The sequence below is a fragment of the Carcharhinus amblyrhynchos genome, chromosome 19 (assembly GCF_965287045.1).
Source record: "Carcharhinus amblyrhynchos chromosome 19, sCarAmb.v2.hapA, whole genome shotgun sequence".
Taxonomy (NCBI): domain Eukaryota; kingdom Metazoa; phylum Chordata; class Chondrichthyes; order Carcharhiniformes; family Carcharhinidae; genus Carcharhinus; species Carcharhinus amblyrhynchos.
Window position 1 is genome coordinate 12892527 of NC_137342.1, and position 21186 is coordinate 12913712.

The 21186-nt window shown below is 42.3% G+C and overlaps 1 protein-coding gene across 1 annotated transcript in view; it reads right to left on the bottom strand.

Annotated features, from left to right (window-relative positions):
• The window catches only part of cd9a (CD9 molecule a), a 42833-nt gene extending 24032 nt beyond the window's left edge, over positions 1 to 18801 (bottom strand). The window contains exon 1 of the mRNA XM_080207268.1: positions 18420 to 18801. Coding sequence (XP_080063394.1) covers positions 18420 to 18482 — 63 coding nt within the window. The 5' untranslated portion in view covers positions 18483 to 18801. The remainder of the gene's footprint in view (positions 1 to 18419) is intronic.
• Between the last annotated feature and the right edge of the window lie 2385 nt (positions 18802 to 21186).

Here is a 21186-nt window from a genome sequence, read left to right on the forward strand (position 1 = left end):
ATTTTCACCTCATTGCCCTATGCCAAAGGAGAATCCTAATTCTCAAATATTTTCTCCAAAGAAAGTGTTACTGAATTAAACAGAGACAAATTAACTCCAGCAAAGAGAGAGAGACTAACTCAGACGTTTGCTTTTGAACCATTTATGGAAGTTAAACTGGTTTGTACCAAATGTTTAAAATTTCTATCAATTTCCCCACACAAGGCTGTTAAGAGTGAATCTTTTTTTAAAAAAGCCTATCATCTACAATGGTAAGTGTCCGTATATTTTGCTTAGAAACCACAATTAGGTTAATACAATGAGAGTTTATGGTTCATTTCAGAAGTGAATTCAATTACAACATTAGAACTGAAGTTACTGAAAGTCAATTAAAAATTGATCATTTAAATTACAATATTTAAATATATATAGTTCAAGTAATTACAGATTCCTTTGTTAGGGAAACAACTAGATTATATGCAAATACCCACTATTTACTCTAACATGGGAAATTAAGCCATTGCCATAAACTACCCCAAAAACAAACCTGTAATCTTACCTAGGGTACGAAAAAGAATCAGGAAAATGGAAAAGTTTACATTAGCACCCACACAATAGGCAGCATTCATGTAATTTACTTAGCTTCACATTGTACAAAAACAGGGAAAAAACTGTAGCATTTCCCTTGAAAGGACTAGAAGTACAGCGCAGAGTCAGTGTTGCACATCCCCCCCCGCCCCAGAGCTTTCCACAAAAAGTACCAAAGCTTACATTCTGAATCATTCAACACATTTTCCAGTGCTGGTGCCAGACACTTCCTGTTGAATTCTGTCCTCCACCACTCCCAAAACATTTGTTTTACTGCCCTGAATACTGGCAAACCCCTTCTGGGAAATCTTTAGAAGGTGAAAGATTTACACGATCTGAAGAGAAACCAAAGTATAACCAGGAGCAAGGCTGCTGTAAAAATAAACTGTGTTGACCTCTGCATTGTTGTGCTGCACTTCATGAGGGCACAATAATGCTTCCCACAGTTTGAAGGTGACTCAAACTCGAACTTTTTTTGTAATTAACACATGTCCAAGGTGAACTGTGCCCAACCCTTGCAAACTGACAATCTGCTCATTAGTTGCATTTCAAAGGCAACATACCCAAATACAGCAGCATTTAAAGACAAACTCAAAACCTATGGTAAAATATTTTCTGGTGAATGAAGCAGTAATTGAGTACCTTGCTACAGGGAACCAATATTTATGATGTAATTGTTTGGGTGCAGGGCAGTAGAGGTGGTGAGTAGGGAGATGAGAAGGCATAGTTAAGTGTTTCAATTACACAAGATTATCGGCTGCAACATTGCTCACAGATAGCCTGGAGTTTCGAATTGTTGTCCTTACTTAGAGCAATAGGCCAAACCAAAGAGTCCAATTCAGAAAATTCAAGGGAATAAAACCTATTTCACAAGGATTGGTTAGCTACTCAATTGCCCAAAAGCACGAGAAAAGTTAGGCAAAAACTGAGTATTTCACCTGATATCAAAAACAAAGAACAAAGAAACAGGCCCTTTGGCCCGCCAAGCCTGTGCTGCTCATTGGTCCAACTAGACCATTCATTTGTATCCCTCCATTCCCAGTCTGCTCATGTGACTATCCAAGCAAGTCTTAAATTATCCCAGCATGTCTGTCTCCACCAACCTACTTGGCAGTGCATTCCAGGCCCCCACCACCCCCTCTGTAAAATACGTCCCTCTGATATCTGAGTTATACCTCGCCCCTCTCACCTTGAGCCCGTGACCCCTTGTGATCATCACCTCCAACCTGGGAAAAAGCTTCCTACTGTTCACCCTATCTATACCCTTCATAATTTTGTACACCTCTATTAGGTCTCCCCTCATTCTCCATCTTTCAAGGGAGAACAACCCCAGTTTACCCAATCTCTCCTCATAGCTAAGACCCTCCATACCAGGCAACATCCTGGTAAACCTCCTCTGCACTCTCTCCAAAGCCTCCACGTCCCTGTGGTAGTGCAGCAACCAGAACTGGACGCAGTACTCCAAATGTGGCCTAACTAATGTTCTATATAGCTGCAACATTAGACTCCAGCTTTTATACTCTACACCCTGTCCTACAAAGGCAAGCATGCCATATTCCTTCACCACCTGTGTTGCCACCTTCAAGGATTTGTGGGCTTGCACACCTAGGTCCCTCTGTGTTTCTATACTCGACGGTTCTGCCATTTATTGCATAACTCCCCCCTACATTAGTTCTTCCAAAATGCATCACTTCACATTTATCTGGATTAAATTGCATTTGCCATTTCTCCAGCCAATTTTCCAGCCTATATCCTGCTATATTGTCCGACAATGTTCATTGCTATCAGCAAGACCAGCCATCTTTGTGTCATTCGCAAACTTGCCGATCACACCAGTTACACTGTCTTCCAAATCATTTATATACTTCACAAATAAGAGGTACCAGTACAGAGCCCTGCAAAACACCACTGGTCACAGGCTTCCAGCTAGAAAAAGACCCTTCGACTGCTACCCTGTCTCCTGTGGCCAAGCCAGTTCTCTACCCATCTAGCCACCTCTCCTTGTATCCCATGAGCCTTAACCTTTTTCACCAACCTGCCATGAGGGACTTTGTCAAACGCCTTGCTGAAATCCATATAGGCGGCATCCATGGCCCTTCCTTCAACCGTTTTTGTCACCTCCTCAAAAAACTCCAAATTTGTAAGGCATGACCTCCCCCTTACAAAACCGTGCTGTCACTAATGAGATTGTTCTGTTCTAAAACATGCATACATCCTACCTCTAAGAATCCTCTCCAACAACTTCCCTACCATGGATGTCAAGCTCACCAGCCTATAATTACCCAGGTTATCCCTGCTACCCTTCTTAAATAACGGTACCACATTCGCTATCCTCCAATCCTGAGACCTCCCGTGTCCAAGAGACAAAGATTTCCATCAGAGGCCCAGCAATTTCATCTGTTTCCCTGAGCAGTCCAGGATAGATCTTTCATGACGTGGGAGGAAACCAATGCAGACATGGGAAGAACATGCAGACTCCACACAGTGACTCAAGCAGGGAAATCAAACCTGGGTCCCTGGTGCTGTGAAGTAGCAGTGCTAGCCACTGTGCCACTCCATTATATATTCATAGAACAAGGCCACACTTGGAATACTTTGTGCAATTCTGGTCACCCTATTATAGAAAGGATATTATTAAACTAGAAAGAGTGCAGAAAACATTTACTAGGATGCTACCATGACTTGATGGATTGAGTTACAAGGAGAAGCTGGATAGACTGGGATTTTTTCTCTGGAGCGTAGGAGGCTGAGGGGTGATCTTATAAAAAGTCTATAAAATAATGAGGGGCACATCATGAAAGATGTGCTGGTTAGGTGCACTGACCCAAATAGGCGACCAAGGGAATTTCACAGTAACTTCATGGCGGTGTTAATGGTTAGGTGTAAAGATTCGCATTCTAATCAGTAATCTCTGCTTTATACACTCTGAGGCCAGAACTTTCCATTCACCCGACAAAGGGACTAACCCGAAAGCTTGTGCGTTTACTATCAAATAAATCGGTTGGACTAAAACCAGGTGTTGTCAGACTTTTTATGGTGTTAATGTAAGCACAGTTGTGACTAAAATTAACTTAATAAAATGCTGTTTTTAATCTCAAATTTGAGGTTTTTGGTGTCAGGTGAAACAGTTTTGTCTAACTTTTCTCGTGCTTTTTGGCAACTGAGTAGCTAAACAATCTTTGCAGAATAGTTTTATTCCGCTGAATTTTCAGTGTTGGGCCTTTTAATTTGGCCTATTGCTCAAAATAAGGACAACAATTCAAGACTCCAGAGTATCTGTGAGTGATGTCGCAGCTGAAAATCTTGTGTAATTGAAACACTTAATTGTGCCTTCCATCTCTCTACTCACCACGTCTACTGCCCTGCACCCAAACAGTTACATCAGCATAAATATTCCATTTCTAGATATTCAATATCTTTTCCCAAAGGTCTAAAAGAGGGCATAGGTTTAACATGAGGGGAGATACACAAACCTGTCCAGAGGGGCAATTTTTTCAGAGGATGGCAAGTGTCTGGAACAAGTTGCCAGAGATAGTAGTAGAAGCAGGTATAATTGTCTTTTAAAGAGCATTTAGATAGTTACGTGGATACGATGGGTATAGAGGAAAATGGGCCAAATGCGGGCAACTGGGATTAGCTTAGGGTTTTTAAATAAAGGGCAGCATAGACAAGTTGGGCCGAAGGCCGTGCTGTAAACTTCTGACTCTATAACCATCAAATCCGCATCATGCAAGAGACCTTCAGGCCCATCAAGCCTGCACTGACAACAATCCCACCCTTTCCTTGTAACCCATGCATTTACCCTGCTAACCAATCAACTTAGGCCACACATCTTTGGACTGTGGTAGGAAACTGGAGCACCCGGAGGAAACCCATGCCCAGACATGGGGAGAACATACCATACAGTCACTTAAGGCCAGAATTGAACCCGTGTCCCTAGTTTTGAGGCAGCAGTGTTAACCACTGTGCTACCATGACATTGAAAACAAGATCTCAATGAAGACTCAATTCAGCTTGTGAAAATTCAAGTAATTTAGTAACCTGACACTGAGTAATTTTAAATGCACCATCACAAAAAGCATAAAACAGAATACAAGTTGTGAAGAAACTGTAAAATAGAGTGTGGTTTAGTAAGGATTTCAATTCTATTAACAGACATCACTGTTCAACATCACATTTCCCCTCTTGCTGCCCAGTTTAAGATTTCATTCTTGTTTGCTCTGAGCTTGTAGATAAGTTGCTGCATAGTCAGCAAAGACTAGCATTGTGCTTGAATTTCACCAAAATGGAAAAAAAAAATCAGCTTCTGGCAGGGAGTGTATGGAACAGGATTCCAGATAGCATTTCATCTGTTCCAACACCCCTTAGGTGCAGACTCCCAATTTTGGCTAGCCAAACTGCAAATCCCCAACCACTTCCAGATCCCAAGACCTCTCCATCAGTGCTCACAAATACCTAGGACCCTCATTTTTCCAGGCCTTCTCAGCACCCCACCTCCCCACTTAAATTCATTTGTGGAATGTGGGCATCGCTGGCTATCCAGCATTTATTGCCCGTCCCTTGTTGCCATTGAAACCGAGTAGCTTGCCAAGCCAATTGAGACAGCAATTGAGAGTCAACCACATTGCTGTGGCTATGGAGTCACACGTAGGCCAGAGTGAATAAAGACGGCAGATTTCTTTCCCTAAAGGCTATTAGCGAACCAGACTTTTTTCTGCCAATCAACATTAGTTTCATGGTCATTAGTAGATTCTTTAATTCCAGATTATTCTTCTTTGAATTTGAACCCAGATTCACAGAACATTTGCTGAGTTTCTTGATTAATTACGATTCCAGCCTTGCATTAGTCTTTTCACTCAATGCCTCCAACCTGACAAGTGCTTATGCTTGAACCATGCAGAAAGGAAGTCCACCAAAACAACATGAAAGCTTAATTCAATATTTACTTCATATGGTTAGGAAACATTCCTTGCTATTTGCTTCAGTAACTCAAATTATAGATTATGTACATGCTTCCAATGTAAACCAAATCCAGTGCCAGGGCTCTGCAATCGCACCACATCACAATGACAACAATATTAAAGCTGAGAGCCAGAGGTTACGTGGAGGTCACACCAAATTGCATCAAGTCTTCACCTTGCCCTTCAATGCTACCAGTATGCCTTTCATACTCAGATTCAAAGACCCTTTTGACCTATTCATTCTAGACACTGATTATGGTTTGACAAGCTAGAATGCTCACATTTGGCAATAGCAAATTGTAAAACTGAATTCAATAAATTTTTTGCTGTCCACTCAATTTCCTGCAAGAAAACTTTACTGTCAAGCCAATACACAGCTCCTGTTATGTGTAATGTAGTTGATTATTAACTTTTTCTAAAGTTAACTCTAACTATATTGCTGTAAATCAATCACCACGAAATAAACTGGCCTATCGCTAGGGCAATTGGCAGTGAGTAATAAATCTGGCCTTGCTCACGGTCCCCATATTAAGTTTATTTATTAGTGTCACAAGTAGACTTACATTAACACTGCAATGAAATTACTGTGAAAATCCCTTTGTTGCCATACTCCGGTGCCTGATCAGGTACACTGAGGGAGAATTTAATATGGCCAGCGCACCTAACCCGCACATCTTTGGACCGTGAGGGGAAACCCATGCAGACATTGGAAGAACATGCAGACTTCATACAGAGTGACCCAAGCCAGGAATTGAACACCGGATGGCACTATTGGAATTTAGGCTCAACATCTTATCTGAAAAGCACACACAAGAACATAAGAAATAGGAGCAGGAGCAGGCCATCTACCCCTTCGAGCCTGCCCCACCATTCGATAAGATCATGGCTGATCTGTCGTGGCCCAGTTCCACTTTTCCACCCTCTCCCCATAACCCTTAATCCCCTTGCCTATCAACCTATCTACCCTTGTCTTAAATATATTTAGCGAGGCAGCCTCCACCACTTCAACGGGCAGAGAATTCTAGAGATTCACCACCCTTTGAGTGAAGAAGTTCCTCCTCAACTCCGTTCTAAACCCCCCCCCACTTTATCTTGAGGCTGTGCCCTCTAGTCCTACTGTCCTTTGAGCGGGAACAGCCTCTCCACCTCTATCCTATCCATCCCATTCATCATCTTATATGTCTCAATGAGATCTCCCCTCATTCTTCTAAACTCTAATGAGTACAAGCCTAGTTTATTCAGCCGCTCCTCATAGTTCAACCCCCTCAACTCCGGTATCAGCCTAGTAAACCTCCTCTGCACTCCCTCCAAGGCCAAAATATCCTTGCGTAAGTGCGGCGACCAAAACTGCACACAGTACTCCAGCTGCGGCCTCACCAGTGCCCTGTACAATTGCAGCAAGACCTCCCTATTTTATATTCAATCCCCCTCGCTATGAAGGCCAGCAAACCATTAGCCTTCCTGACCACCTGCAGGCTGGGTTTTTGCGACTCATGGACAAGGACCCTGAGGTCCCTCTGCACCGTCGCATGCTGCAGTTTTTCGCCATGTAAGTAATAGTCCTTCCTACCATTATTCCTACCAAAGTGGACAACTTCACACTTGCCAACATTAAATTCCATTTGCCAGTTCCTGGCCCATTCGCCCAGCCTATCTAGATCCTTCTGCAGACTTTCCACACCCTCCGCACAATTTGCCGTTCCAATCTTGGTGTCATCAGCAAATTTCGACACCATACGCTCGGTTCCCTCCTCCAGATCATCTATATAAATGGTAAATAGCTGAGGCCACAGCACCGACCCCTGGGGCACTCCACTAGTCACCAACCGCCAATCCGAAGAGCACCCATTGACACCCACTCTCTGCCTCCTATTTGACAGCCAATCCCCTATCCACGCTAACACCCTACCCCCAACTCCATGCCCTCGAACCTTCTGTAATAACCTCTTGTGCGGCACCTTATCAGACGCCTTCTGAAAATCAAGAAACACCACATCCAGCGGCTCTCCTCTATCCACTGCCTTGGACACATCCTCAGAATTCCAGTAAATTCGTCAGACACGACTTCCCCTTAACGAAACCGTGCTGCGTCTGCTCTATCAAACAATTCTCCTCAAGATGCCTCGCTATTTTCTCCTTGATCACGGATTCTAACATTTTACCTACAACAGACGTTAAACTAACCGGCCTATAATTCCCTGCCTTTTGCCTGCCACCCTTCTTAAACAACGGCGTAACATTAGCCATTTTCCAATCTTCCGGCACTTCCCTGGAATCCAGCGATGTTTGGAAAATAATCACCAAGGCATCCACTATCACCTCCGCCATTTCTTTCAGAACCCTTGGATGCATTCCATCCGGTCCTGGGGATTTGTCTACAATCAGTCCCTCCAGTCTGTCAAGCACTGCCTCTCTAGTAACAATAATGTCATTCAAGCCCTCCACCCCTAACATCTTTCCCCCGCTAACACCCGGCAAATTATTCACGTCCTCCTCCGTGAAGACCGAAACAAAAAAGTTATTCAAGGCCTCAGCCATTTCCCCATCCCCTACCACTAAGTCCCCCCTGTCATCCTTTAAGGGTCCAACGTTCACCCTAGTCAGCCTCTTCCTTTTTATATATATGTATAAAAACTCTTACTTTTTTTATATTATGCGCTAGCCCAGCTTCATAGTTTATCCTACTCTTCTTTGTCAACCTCTTCGTCATTCTTTGTTGGTATTTAAACCTCTCCCAATCCTCTTCTCACCCACTACTCTTAGCTACTCTAAACGCATCCGCTTTTAATTTAACACTTTCCTTTACCTCCTTCGTTATCCATGGCTGATTATCTCTCCTCCTACGATCCTTTTTAACCATCGGAATAAATTTCTGCTGAGTATCAAGAAAGATCTCCTTAAAGATCCTCCACTGTTCCTCAGCAGGCCTACCTTCCAATGCGCTCCCCCAATCAACATTCGCCAATTCCTCTCATCCTATCGTACTCCCCTCTGTTCAAACAAAGGACACAGGTCCGGGAACCCACTTTCTCCTCCTCCATTGGCATCAGAAACTCCACCACACAATGATCTCTCTTCCCAAGAGGATCCTTCACCACAAGGTCCCTAATTCTACCTGCCTCATTACATAACACCAGATCCAGAATAGCTCGCTCCCTTGTCGGCTCCAACACACACTGTTCAAGGAAACTATCCCGACAGCATTCCAAGAACTCTTCCTCGAGCCCACCGCATCCAACATGGGTCGACCAATGTGTAGATTGAAATCCCCCCTAATTATTGCCGTTCCATTCCTGTACGCTGCATTTATTTGCGCATTAATAGCCCGCCCCACCTCCAGGTCATTATTTGGGGGCCTATAGACGACACCCACCAGTGTCTTCCTCCCTTTGCTGTTCCTAATCTCCACCCACAACGATTCCACTTTCTGCTCTTTGGCTTCTATATCATCCCTTACTACCACCCTGATGCTATCCTTAATCAGGAGAGCTACGCCCCCCCTTTTTCCTCCCTAAACACTTGATACCCCTGTACATTCAGCTCCCAGTCCCTGTCACCTTGCAGCCACGTCTCTAATGGCCACCAGATCGTATCCATTTGTGCTAATCTGCGCCTCCAGCTCACTTTATTCCGAATGCTTCATGCATTCAGATAAAGTGCCTTCATCCAGCCTTCACCTGTACCCTATTTGCCGGAACACCACCAACCTTACTCATGCCCCCTACTCCCTTTATTATTGGGACATCCTTGGCCTCTTCCCATACCTGTACCCTCTCCTTTACTTTCAACCCTGTAATTTCACCTACTCTCGCACCCCCCCCCCCAATTAGTTTAAAGCCCTAGCTACAGTCCTATCTACACGATTCGCCAGGACTCTGGTCCCAGCACAGTTCAGACCAACCCCATCCCACCTACCCCAATACTGCTGCCAATGCCCCATAAATTCAAACCCATTCCTCCCACACCAATCCCTGAGCCACCCATTCACTTCTTTAATCTTATCAACCCAACACCCGTCTGCACACGGTTCAGGCAGTAGTCCAGAGGTAACCACCTTGTCGGTTCTACTTTTTAATTCCATTCCCAGCTTTTCATACTCCCTCCCCAGATCCTCAGTTTGCATTTTGCCTACGTCATTGGCACCCACATGTACTACAACGACCAGGTTCTCACCCTCCCACTCCAGGTTCCTTTGCAGCCCAGACCTATGACAATGCAGCATTCTCTCAATAACACTGAAATGTCAACCATAAGATCACCAGCAAAATTACAGGCCTAAGTGTTCTCCACTCAACTGCACAAGTTTTACAGGCATTCAGCAGAAGTGGCACAGATCATGGAAGTGAAAATTGAATTTAGAGAACATACTTTTGCCAGCCTTTAGCCAATTTTAAAATCTTTGTACTAGAAACAAGCCCCATCCATGAAAATAGGCCACCTCCCCAGGAGGGATTGCCAACAGGGTGTTACTTAACTGTAGATAAGCTGGATCTTTTGACTCTTAAGGACGCCAAGATGTTGATCCACAAGATTAACATTTACAAATTGCATACAATTCATTTTTTCCCTCCAAATGTCACATTTCAATCTACAATTTCACATTAAGTTTTGACTCACTTCATGACCATACCTATGTAGTTTTAAGTATTCATACACATCTAATTATCTGTTCATTAACTTAGTGAGTTCACAATCTCCACAATGACAATGTAATCTATGATTTAATTTAACCCACCATTTACTTTATTGAAAGAGATTTCTTCAGGCTTATTAACACTGCATCCTCTAGACTTCTCATAAGCGATAGGAATGAATGATCGATCAGCATAAGAGATTTACATCTCATGTATTTCTGACAATGCTCTATTCAGCCACATTTCATCCTGTTCCCATGTTCTCCAGATCCCCTTCATCACTACCACACCCTCTCTGCCTCGAACCCCTCTAGTCCCAAATTCTTTACATCGTCATTTCTCAGCACAGCATTAAGCTCACACCACACATCAACATTACCAGGAAAAACAGCTCCTACTTTGATGCAAAGGTCAAGCACTTCCCACCATCTTCCCTCATTCCCGGAACTTCAAAAAGTCAGTTCTGATGATCAGTGAAGTTTTAAAATCCATAAAACTGGGCAGCTGTTAGTTATAAATTCCAACTTTCTCATCAGAACACTTACTAGTACCGTTTATGTCCTTAGCTTGCTCACTTTAATTTCAGTGAAGAATAATGCCCTTGAAATATTTACATAGTAACAATGGAAACATTTCAACATTGGTTGGAATACTGATTTTCTAATTAGCAACACAGATCATCACTCTAGAGAGTACATTGAATCAGGACAGGTTTCGTTTGGTATTGAAACGAAAATAAGCTACTTTAGTTAACTATTCAGGAATTGCCCATTTTATACAACATATTGGAAAAAGCATCACATCAAACACTGACTATATAGGCAAGAGGAAGGAATGCCTAATAATGACAGGTAAACAGCTCACCATTCCAAAAGGCAAGAGTTTCTTTTGGCAATTAAACCATGCTTATTGGTAGAAGGGACAGGCATAAGCTTTCCTTATTTAAACCTATGCGACAATTTTATAGTAGTAAGAGAGGTTTTGTAATCAGCAAGCAAGATGCTGGGGGTAAAAACCTCTTCTTTTGAGAGTTCATAACCAGTCATTAAAAAAAATGCTGTCTTTCCACTATCAAGGTTTGAACTGGTAAATGGGGCAGCACTGTGGCAAGCACTGCTGTCAGGAACCTGGGTTCAATTCCTGGCTTGGGTCACTGTGTGGAGTTTGCACATTCTCCCCGTGTCTGTGTGGGTTTCCTCTGGTTTTCTCCCACAGTCCGAAAGACATGCTGGTTATGTGCACTGACCCGAATAGGTGCCCGTGTGGCGACTAGGAGAATTTCACAGTAACTTCATGTGAATGTAACCTAACTTGTGACTAATAAATTAACTTTAAATACAACAGATTGTACCAGAGACCAGAAGTGGGTCCAAATTCAGTCCCTATTCTGTGCCAAGTTGGCCAGCTTGTGACAAAAGGAGAGGAAAAACAGATCAAAGGCCCTGTTTATTATTCAACAACCTACAGTGCTAGAACGGGATCGCATAGTTTACACACTGGCTGTAAGGATGAAACTTTAATTTGAATCACATGGAGTTTTAGCCTAGATTCCTGGATTTTAAAAACTGGCAAGTTGTCATTGCCCTGAAACATTCGTTCTGTTGCTCTCTCGCCACTGCCCAACTGACTGGGTTTTTCCAACGTTCAGTTTCTATTTCAAATTTCCCCCATCAGCAGTACCTTGCTTTTCTATCAACTTACTGTAAATTGTTTTCTATTTCAGTCAAAATAAAGCAAGAGTTCTGAATGACGAGTACAGCAGTGACTGACTCCCCACCATTTGGGTTTGACATATTTAGTCAAACCTGGACTAAATATATTTAAAAAGGGTCCACTTGGCCACCTTGGTAAAAATAAATCTTCATGTTTAATGTTGAACAAGCATGTTCTGGCTGTGAATATGAACAAGCATTGAAACTCACTGCACCTAAGCATATAATTCAGATTTAGAATTGTGTAAGTGGAAATGCTAACATTTAAGTGGGGTTCCACATACTCCTCCTAATAATATCCAGTAAAAAGAGACGATTTGCACAGGCATGCCCACAATTGCTGTAAACACGAGTGAACAATAAAGCCCTTGTGTGTGTCGATAAACTCATTGTAAACAGTACCAGCTGCCTTGCATTCACCTAGGATCTCTTATGAAAGATAATGTGTAAACCTGTAAACTACCAACTTTATGAAGCAATATTAACTGAAGTAACAGCAAGCACAGATTTCACTAGATTACAAAAACCTTCAGTCTGAGTCAAAGTAATAAAGAAACTCAAAAATGCGGAGGCTTTTTGTAATGACAGAACTTGGATTAACATCTATATGGCAAAACATACAAAAACATTAAGCAAAGAAAAACTTAGCAATACCCTGTTTCTATCACTACGTCTTGTACTTGACAGAAGTATAAACATAAAACAAAATGTAACTGAAGTGTTCAGTGGCATCAGGACCATCCCTCCAATACTGGTTTCCTAAAATATCCCTTTTCAGGGCAAAGTCACCTGAAAGCCTTGCCAGCAATGCAGATCAATAATACAATCATATGATTAATTTGGTTCCATCCTCATTGCCCATGAGCATGTTAATTGTGTATGTTGTCAATTAATTCTCATTAATGTTGAGGAACATTAATAGGGCAATATTTAGGTATCAATTTGTTCTCATTCAAGTTAGTGTCATTTATTAAAATATGTTACAATTGGAATCAGTACAGTTCTAAGCTCGGTCTCAGAATATAATCAGGCTGAAGCCTAATCAAAGATTCCCACAGTACAGGAGGCCATTCAAGTATCTTACCCAAACCCCCTCTCTCCTCCCCTCCACCAAATCCATCTAACTTGCACAAGCTTGCAACTTGGACTGTGGGAGGAAACCAGAGCACCTGGAGGAAATCCACACAGACATGGGGAGAACATGAAAACTCCACACAGGTGGTCACTCAAGGTCAGAAATGTACCTGGGTCCTTGGTGCTGTGAGGTAGCAGTGCCAATATGCCACCCTTTCACACCTACTGATTTTAGACCAAAAGTACAGCTTTAGTGTTATGTTTCTGTTGTCCTACATGACTGTAAAATTAAATTTTATTTCCAATAGAAAGATTATTGGGATTTAAAAGCAAGTGTTTAACAATAAAGAGCATAACAAAGAATCCTCACTCAATCCTTTCAACATATGGATGACAAACTAAGAACCCTCTCTTTTTGTCATTCAGCCTAACTGCAGCTTCTATAAGCAAACTAAGTGAATAATGAACTCAAGCCTACAACATTGCCACATGCCTCTAGTCAGCACGTTTGGATTTAAAAAAACAATTCTAATGAACATTTTCACTGAAGAAAGTGGGGCGTACACAAGGTTCTTTGATTTTTTTCATCTACTGAGACGGTCTGTTGGCAGACCGATGTGTACCAGTCAGATTTAGTTAAGTTAATCTCTCACTGGGACTCAGAATTCAAATTTGTAATGAAGTCAGAAAGTTCACGTTCAAGACAAGATGTGGCATGTCTTTGCCGAGTCACAAAGCTAATAGCCAGTGCTAGCTTTCTTGTTTTTAAAACAAAAGATGCAAAATATGGCAAACGAAATAGGAAGAGCCACAAATTGTTTTCTGCGATTCATCTCTAGCCACCTCAAATGCCCTTATCTGTATCTCAGACCAGGTTATGATTGCGTTCCAGATGCACTGACATTCAATGCAACATGGCAGACATCTTAAGACACATCAACAATTCATCCAATACTGATAGGATGCAGAGAAACAGCAAACTATTTTCAACTTAAAATAGTGGTTTCAACCTCAGTGTTCCTTGAAAACATGTATTTTTAAAATTGTGTCCATTTGCTTTATGGAAACGATTGTCTGCTTATTGTGGTTAGATGCAATCTGTTCCTTTATAAACAGGGTGGCTTTTAACTTTCACTTTCCTCAGAACAATGTGTGCAGTGAAGAAAGAGGGACATATATAAATTAGCAAAGCTAGATATTTCTCTTCACATTTGCAGGATTTAAAAAATCCAACAGTATTGAAAATAGATCTATATTGTGCCTCAGACTGAAATTACTGTACACCAGCCAGTGTCTGCAATACAAATGTACGCGCATAAAAACCACATCGTGGCCTGCCATTTTAAGCTTCAAAGTGCAGTCAATACTAATTCACATCATTACACTTAATTACGTAATGTGGTGTGGAATTGAGGTCTATACAGCATAAGAAGAACTACAATTTGAGGAAGAACTGTAAAGGAGTACCCTAGCCTTTGGGTATTCTACAAAAAAGATGAAAACATTTGCTTGGAACTTCATAGTCTACTATTTAATGAACTTCAAATAATGGATCACAACCTGCACAAATATGCAAAAGATTAATTTTAGTAAAATTCTTGATGACTATTTTAACTACCATAGAATTCCTGAAGTGTAGAAGGCGGCCATTCAGCCCATCGAGCTTGCATCAACAATCCTACCCAAGCCCTATCCCATGTATTTACCCTCCTCATCATCCTGACACCAAGGGACAATTTAACACAGCCAATCAACCTAACCTGCACATCTTTGGACAGGGGAAGGAAACCAGGGCACCCATTGGAAACCCCCACACACATGGAGAACACAAAAACTCCATGCAGTCATCTGAGGCCACAACTGAACCTGGGTCCCTGGCACTGTGAGTAGCAGTGCTAACCCCTGTGCCGTGAAAGTATAGCAAACTTATTCAAATTGGAAAAACCCCCATGAAAGGTTTGACCTGTCAGAATGTGATCCAATGAAATACTACTGTATGCATTGTGCATTTATAAATGCACAAAAACTTTTCCAAAGACTTCATCCTATTTAGATTAAAGAAAATCTCCTAATTAAAAGTGGTGATTTTGACCCTCAGGCTTACTTTATTTTGAAAAAGTATTTATCAAACGAAAATACTTACACACAGAATTACTTGCATTAAAATATCATTAACATAAGAAAATGTTTGAGGCATGGGAATACATCACAAAACCAAAAGGGAAAGGTCAGCCTACATGCACACATACAAATTCTAAGCTCTTTGACCACTTTGAGGAAACCCCCTTTGTGGTCATGACAATTGCTAACAAGCAAAATATTTTTTATTCATTTGTGGGACATGAACATCGCTGGCAGGCCAGCACTTATTGCCCATTCCTAGTGCCTGAGGGCAGTTGAGATTCAACCACATTGCTGTGGCTCTGAAGTCACATATAGGCCAGACCATTAAGGATGACAGATTTCCTTCCCTGAAGGACATAAGTGAACTGAAGAGTTTTTCCAGCAATTGACAATGGTTTCATGGTCATCTATAGATTCTTAATTCCAGATTTTTGTTTTTTTCATTGAATTCAAAATTCCACCAGCTGCGAATCCAGGTCCCCAGAACATCAGCCGAGTTTCTGAATTAATAGTCTAGCAATAATACCAATAGGCCATTGCCTCCCCTTAATTGTTATTAATAGGATTAATTGATACTGAGCCAAAGATGATATTAACAGAAAGGACTAAAGGCTTCATTGCAAGTTTCAAGGAACTGCTCAGTAGGAATCAGGTTAGGGCCTTTGTGCTGAGGGCATATTTGGAAAGGGAATGTGAAAAAAGTTAAAACTGTTAGAACACAATGCTTGAGTTGCAAGCATAGGAGGTCAGAAGTTAATAAGAATGTAAGAAATAGAACTAGACTAGTCACTCAAGCCACCTTTTATCATGCAGTAGAAGCAGGGTTCACCTGCCTCAAATCCACATCCCCACCCACTCCCATATCTAGTCATTCTGAGACATCAAGAAAGATCTGCCTCAGACTTAAATATACCCTTAACAATGGAGCATGGACAACCTCAATGCAGAAAATCTGATTCACAATTCTTCAAGTGAAGAAATTCCTCCTGAAACACCCACCATTCATATAGATGATCTGGAGGAGGGGGCTGAGTGTAGGGTGACGAAATTTGCTGATGACACGAAGAGGAGTGGAAAAGCAAATTGCATGGAGAGTGTGGAAAGTCTGCAGAGAGATCTGGATAGGCTGAACGAGGACCTGGCAGATGGAGTATAATGTTAGCAAATGTGTGGTTATCCACTTTGGCAGAAATAATAGGAGGGATTATTATTTAAAAGGCAAAAAGCTGCAGCATGCTACAGTGCACAGGGACCTGGGGGTCCTTGTGCACGAGTCGCAAAAACCCAGTCTGCAGGTGCAGCAGGTGATCAAGAAGGCAAATGGAATGTTGGCTTTTATACTGAGGGGGATAGAACATAAAAGCAGGGAGGTCTTGATGCAACTGTACAGGGTACTGGTGAGGCTGCAGCTGGAGTACTGTGTGCAGTTTTGGTCACCGCACTTGAAGGATATATTGGCCTGGAAGGGAGTGCAGAGGAGGTTCACTAGGTGGATACTGGAGATGAGGGGGGTTGGATAATGAAGAGAGACTAAATAAACTAGGTCTGTACTCGGAGTTTAGAAGGCTGAGGGGGGATCTTATAGAGACGTATAAGATAATGAAGCGGATGGGTAGGGTAGAGATAGAGAGATTCTTCCCACTTAGAAAGGATAGCAGGACTAGAGGGCACAGCCTCAAGATAAGGGGGGGGGGGCAGTTTAAATCAGAGTTAAGGAAGAACTTCTTCACTCAAAGGGTGGTGAATCTCTGCCCGTTGAAGTGGTGGCTACCTCGCTAAATATATTTAAGTCACAGGTAAATAGGTTTTTGATAGACGAGGGAATTAAGGGTTATGGGGGAGAAAGCAGGAAAGTGGAACTGATCCGCTTCAGATCTTATTGAATGGCAGGGCAGGCTCGAAGGGCTAGATGGCCTGCTCCTATTTCTTATGTTCTCCTTTTCTTTCTAAGGAATTACCCCTTATCTGTGGCCTTGAGTTCTTGATTCTTCCAGCCAGGGGAAACCACCATTTGGGTCTAACCTGTCAATATTCCCTGTTTGTGTTTGAAAGGGACGATTGCTTTAGTTTAAAATTTTCTCAAGGGCAATAAATGCTGATCAGCCAGTAACATCCATGTCCTGTGACTGAATAAAAAAAGTGGGTAAGAAACTAACATAGATGAACAAACAGGAATGACGGCATGAGAAGCACTTGATGCGAGGATAAGCTCAAGTTTATGGTAGGAAGGAAGAGGCCTAATGGGCCTTACAGTTGTCAAACTGGAAGCAAAGTGATAGATGAATGTTTCAGCAGATGAGCTGAGGCAGGGGCAGAGATGGATGAGTGATGTTAGAGGTGGTCTGTGAAAAAAATAGGATTAGAAGCTCATCCCATGAGTCAATGGGATGGCAAAACTGAAAGCAGTCTAGTAAAGGTTGAGAAAACAGCCAAGAATTTGGGGAATGGAATTTGTGACAGTCCAAACACAATAGCTTTTCACTCTTCAATTCATGGAAGGAAACAATGATTCACCCACAACTGGCCAACACAAAGGCATTGACAGGGTTAGGCTCCATGTCAATAGCATACATGTGGAACTTACCCCACAATTTTGAACACTGAGGGCCAGAAAACCAAGTAATAGTGTGCAAGTTATTAGCCAAGCTTAGTTATTAGTTTGGAGAGAAATGCCCTCTCTGTGCAGATAGTCCACCTTAGTATTAAAATCAACCACACCAAATCAATTAGCGAGAAAGTGGTGGCAGTTATTTATAATAGGGTGTTTTAAGAATTCTGTTTGTTAAACGGAGTCAGGAACTCCCAAGACCAATGAGAATTCTGCTGAACTTCCCTGTTACTCAACCAGGACCACCCACAAACATTTCCACACGCTCCTGTAAACTGGTGAAATCACGCTCCTTACGATTGCGACAGCCATGTTTGTCTCTGAACACTCCCTCACCTGGAGAGGGATTAGACAGCAGTGCAGCCCAGCCCAACTATTTTCCACTTGGGCAGGAAGGTGCCAAGTGAAACTGCATCAGGAATTTGGGAAAAAAAAAGTGGGAGCAGCAAAATTAGTCAGAACTCAGGGAGTGAGTGAAAAATTCCACACGAGTCTAAACCTATAAACACAAAATATGGTCGGTTTCAAAATAACCACTATATTAACCTCAGATTTGGGAGGAGCGCTGGGGGGAGTAACAGGACGAATGTTTTTTTTATTGTAGACGGCTGCATTTGGATTACTGAACATTAAGGATAAAGGGCAGACAAAAACTCTTGTTTTAGGTCGTCGGGGCCTGAACATTTTTTAAACGAGAGAGGGGGGGGGGGGAAAGAGAAAGTTCAAAATAAAAACTTACCCAGAACAAGAAATTAAAGCCAAACAGGAGATATTTAACACACTTCATACCACCGTGCACCATCTTGATGCTGAAGAATAGGGAGTTCCAGTCGAGAGGAGGGGGTTGTTGTTCTGCTTTCGCCTTACTACCGCTCAGGAATAATCTCCGGCTGAGGACTGGATTGATTGAGTGTGTGTCGTTCCGGAGGCGAGTCAGCAGACGACAGGAATGTGACCTCGCCCCTTGGCTCTAGATGACTGTCAGGTGTGGAGTTGAGGAGCTACCGCTTCCCCCAATTTGAAGGGAGAGTGGGGAAAGGAGTCACTGGCCAGGTACTGCGCTGCTGCTGTTACTCCTACTACCTTCTCTCTCTCTCTCCAGCTCCTGCCGCTTGTTTCCCCCCTCCCACCACGCTGCTCAGATAAGTATCAGGGCGCGGCGCCTGACGTCTACCCGAACAGCCCAGAGATTAGTTTCCATGGAGATGTTTTTGGTTCTGTTCTTAGATCTGATGTGCATCATCTGAGGCGGGCTGCATTTTGTTTTGGAGGCGAGCGGAAAGAATGACTAGGAGGGGGGTTTGATGCGTGTGCGTATACACACTAATACATTCCATTGGTAATGATAGACCCCTCCGGAGAAGATACATCCCCTGCCCTGTCCCAACTCATCATCAAATGTGTGTTTTTTTTTAAATAAACCAGCAATGTAGGACTTACGCACTTCTTGTGAAACGCATTCTAATTTAGAAGCTTCTTGTGAAATGTAGTCTAACTTACATACATTTAGAGAAATACGTGCTAACTTTACACATTTCTTATGAAATCCATTCACTTCGCGGTGATAACCCCCTTCTGTGAAAATACATCCCCTGTCCTGTCCCACTTTCTCATCAAATGTGCTTTTTTTTTAAAAAAATCCAGCAATGTAGACATGATTTCCCTTTTCCAACGTACTCGCTTCTTGTGAAATACATTCCACTGGTGATGACAACCTCCTCATCAGGGAAATACATCCCCTACTTTGTCCCACTTTCTCATGAAATGTGTGTGCGTTTTTTAAGTAAACCGGCAGTGTATAAAGGAGGTGGTTGCCTTTTCCAACTTACGCACTTTCTTAAGGCAAAGGGAAAACGTTGTCTGATTTCAAGAGGAAATTAGATATAGCTCTTAGCCATAAAGGGATATGAGGGGAAGGGGAGAATCAGGATATTGAATTTGATGATCAGCCGTGGTCATAATGGATGGTGCAGCAGGCTTGAAGGGCCGAAGGGCCAACTACTGCTTCTTTTTCTACGAAAATACGTTTCTTGCACTGTCCCACTTTCTCCTCAAATGTCTGTGTTTTTTTAAAAAATCTAAAACTAGAGGGCATAGGTTTAAGGTGTGAGGGGAAGAGATACAAAAGTGTCCAGTGGGGCAATTTTTTCACACAGAGGTTGGTGAATGTCTGGAACAAGCTGCCAGAGGTAGTAATGGTAGAGGTGGGTACAATTTTGTCTTTTAAAAGGTATTTAGACAGTTACATGGGTAAAATGGGCATAGAGGGATATGGACCAAATGCGGGCAATTGGGATGAGCTTAGGGGTTTTAAAACAAGATAGCATGGACAAATTGGGTTGAAGAGCCTTTTTCCATGCTGTAAACCTATATGACTGTCTGACCAGCCGTATGAAATGATTTCCCTTTTCCAGCTTACACACTTCTTGTGAAATACATTCCATTGGTGATGATAACCTCCTCATCAGGGAAATACATTCCCTATTTTGTCCCACTTTCTCATCAAATGCACATGCATCTGATGAAGGGTCAGCCTGATTCAAAACATTGGCTCTATTCTCTCTCCAAAGATGCTATCAGATCTGCTGAGGCTTTCCAGCATTTTCTGTATTTGCATTTACCGCCAGAAGTTGCTGGCCTATTTATGCTTTATTGCCCCCAACACCGATGGCTATTTACCACCAAATCTCCACCGTTGGCAATTTTAATCTTCACTGTTCACACTGGACATTAACATTGCCTGTTTCACACTGGCCTCCAATACTTCTGGCAAGTGAAGAATTTAAGGTGGAAAGTTAAAAAGCTACTGACAATTTCTTCATTGATGGCTTAAAGCTTGAGGTGTCCAGTCCCAGTTTCCTTTGCGTACATGTTAGGGAGAAGGCCAGGGGTTGGTCTGTTAGGGATATGAAATTAAGAAATTCAGACAAAATATTCATGTCTTTCTTCTTCAGTTCTCTGACCATTTTTTTTGTTTATATATCCAATTCAAATCAATCAAAGTCCAATCAAAGTCTCAGCAAGTGAGACAATCCTGATCCAATCTGATAAGACAGGGCTTCTCACCTCATGTCTTGGGCTTGATCTACATGATCCAAGCTGATTGGAGCAGGGATCGCACCCCCTCCAAGGCTCGATCACCTTTGCATTTTAGCCAAAAGGCTGAGATGCCACTTTTAAAAAATTGCTTCAAATGAAGCCTCAGTGAAATCTCATGACTTCAAACAAGTGCAGCACATCGATACGACGCTTGATCTTAGCCAAAAGGCCGAGAAGTGACCAATCATTTGTCAAACCACAGCAAAGCACCATGATATTTTCCCACTGGTTGGGTGAGGAGGCTGACCTTAAATTGAACTGGATTGAATTCTATGCTATTGACATTCATCTTGACTAGCCTCTAACTCGCCCCCCCCCTTCCCAATTTTTCAACATATTTGATGAGATTTGACATCCCTGTAATCTTAAAGTTAATATTTTTACAGCCTTCTTCTGTTTATATAGGA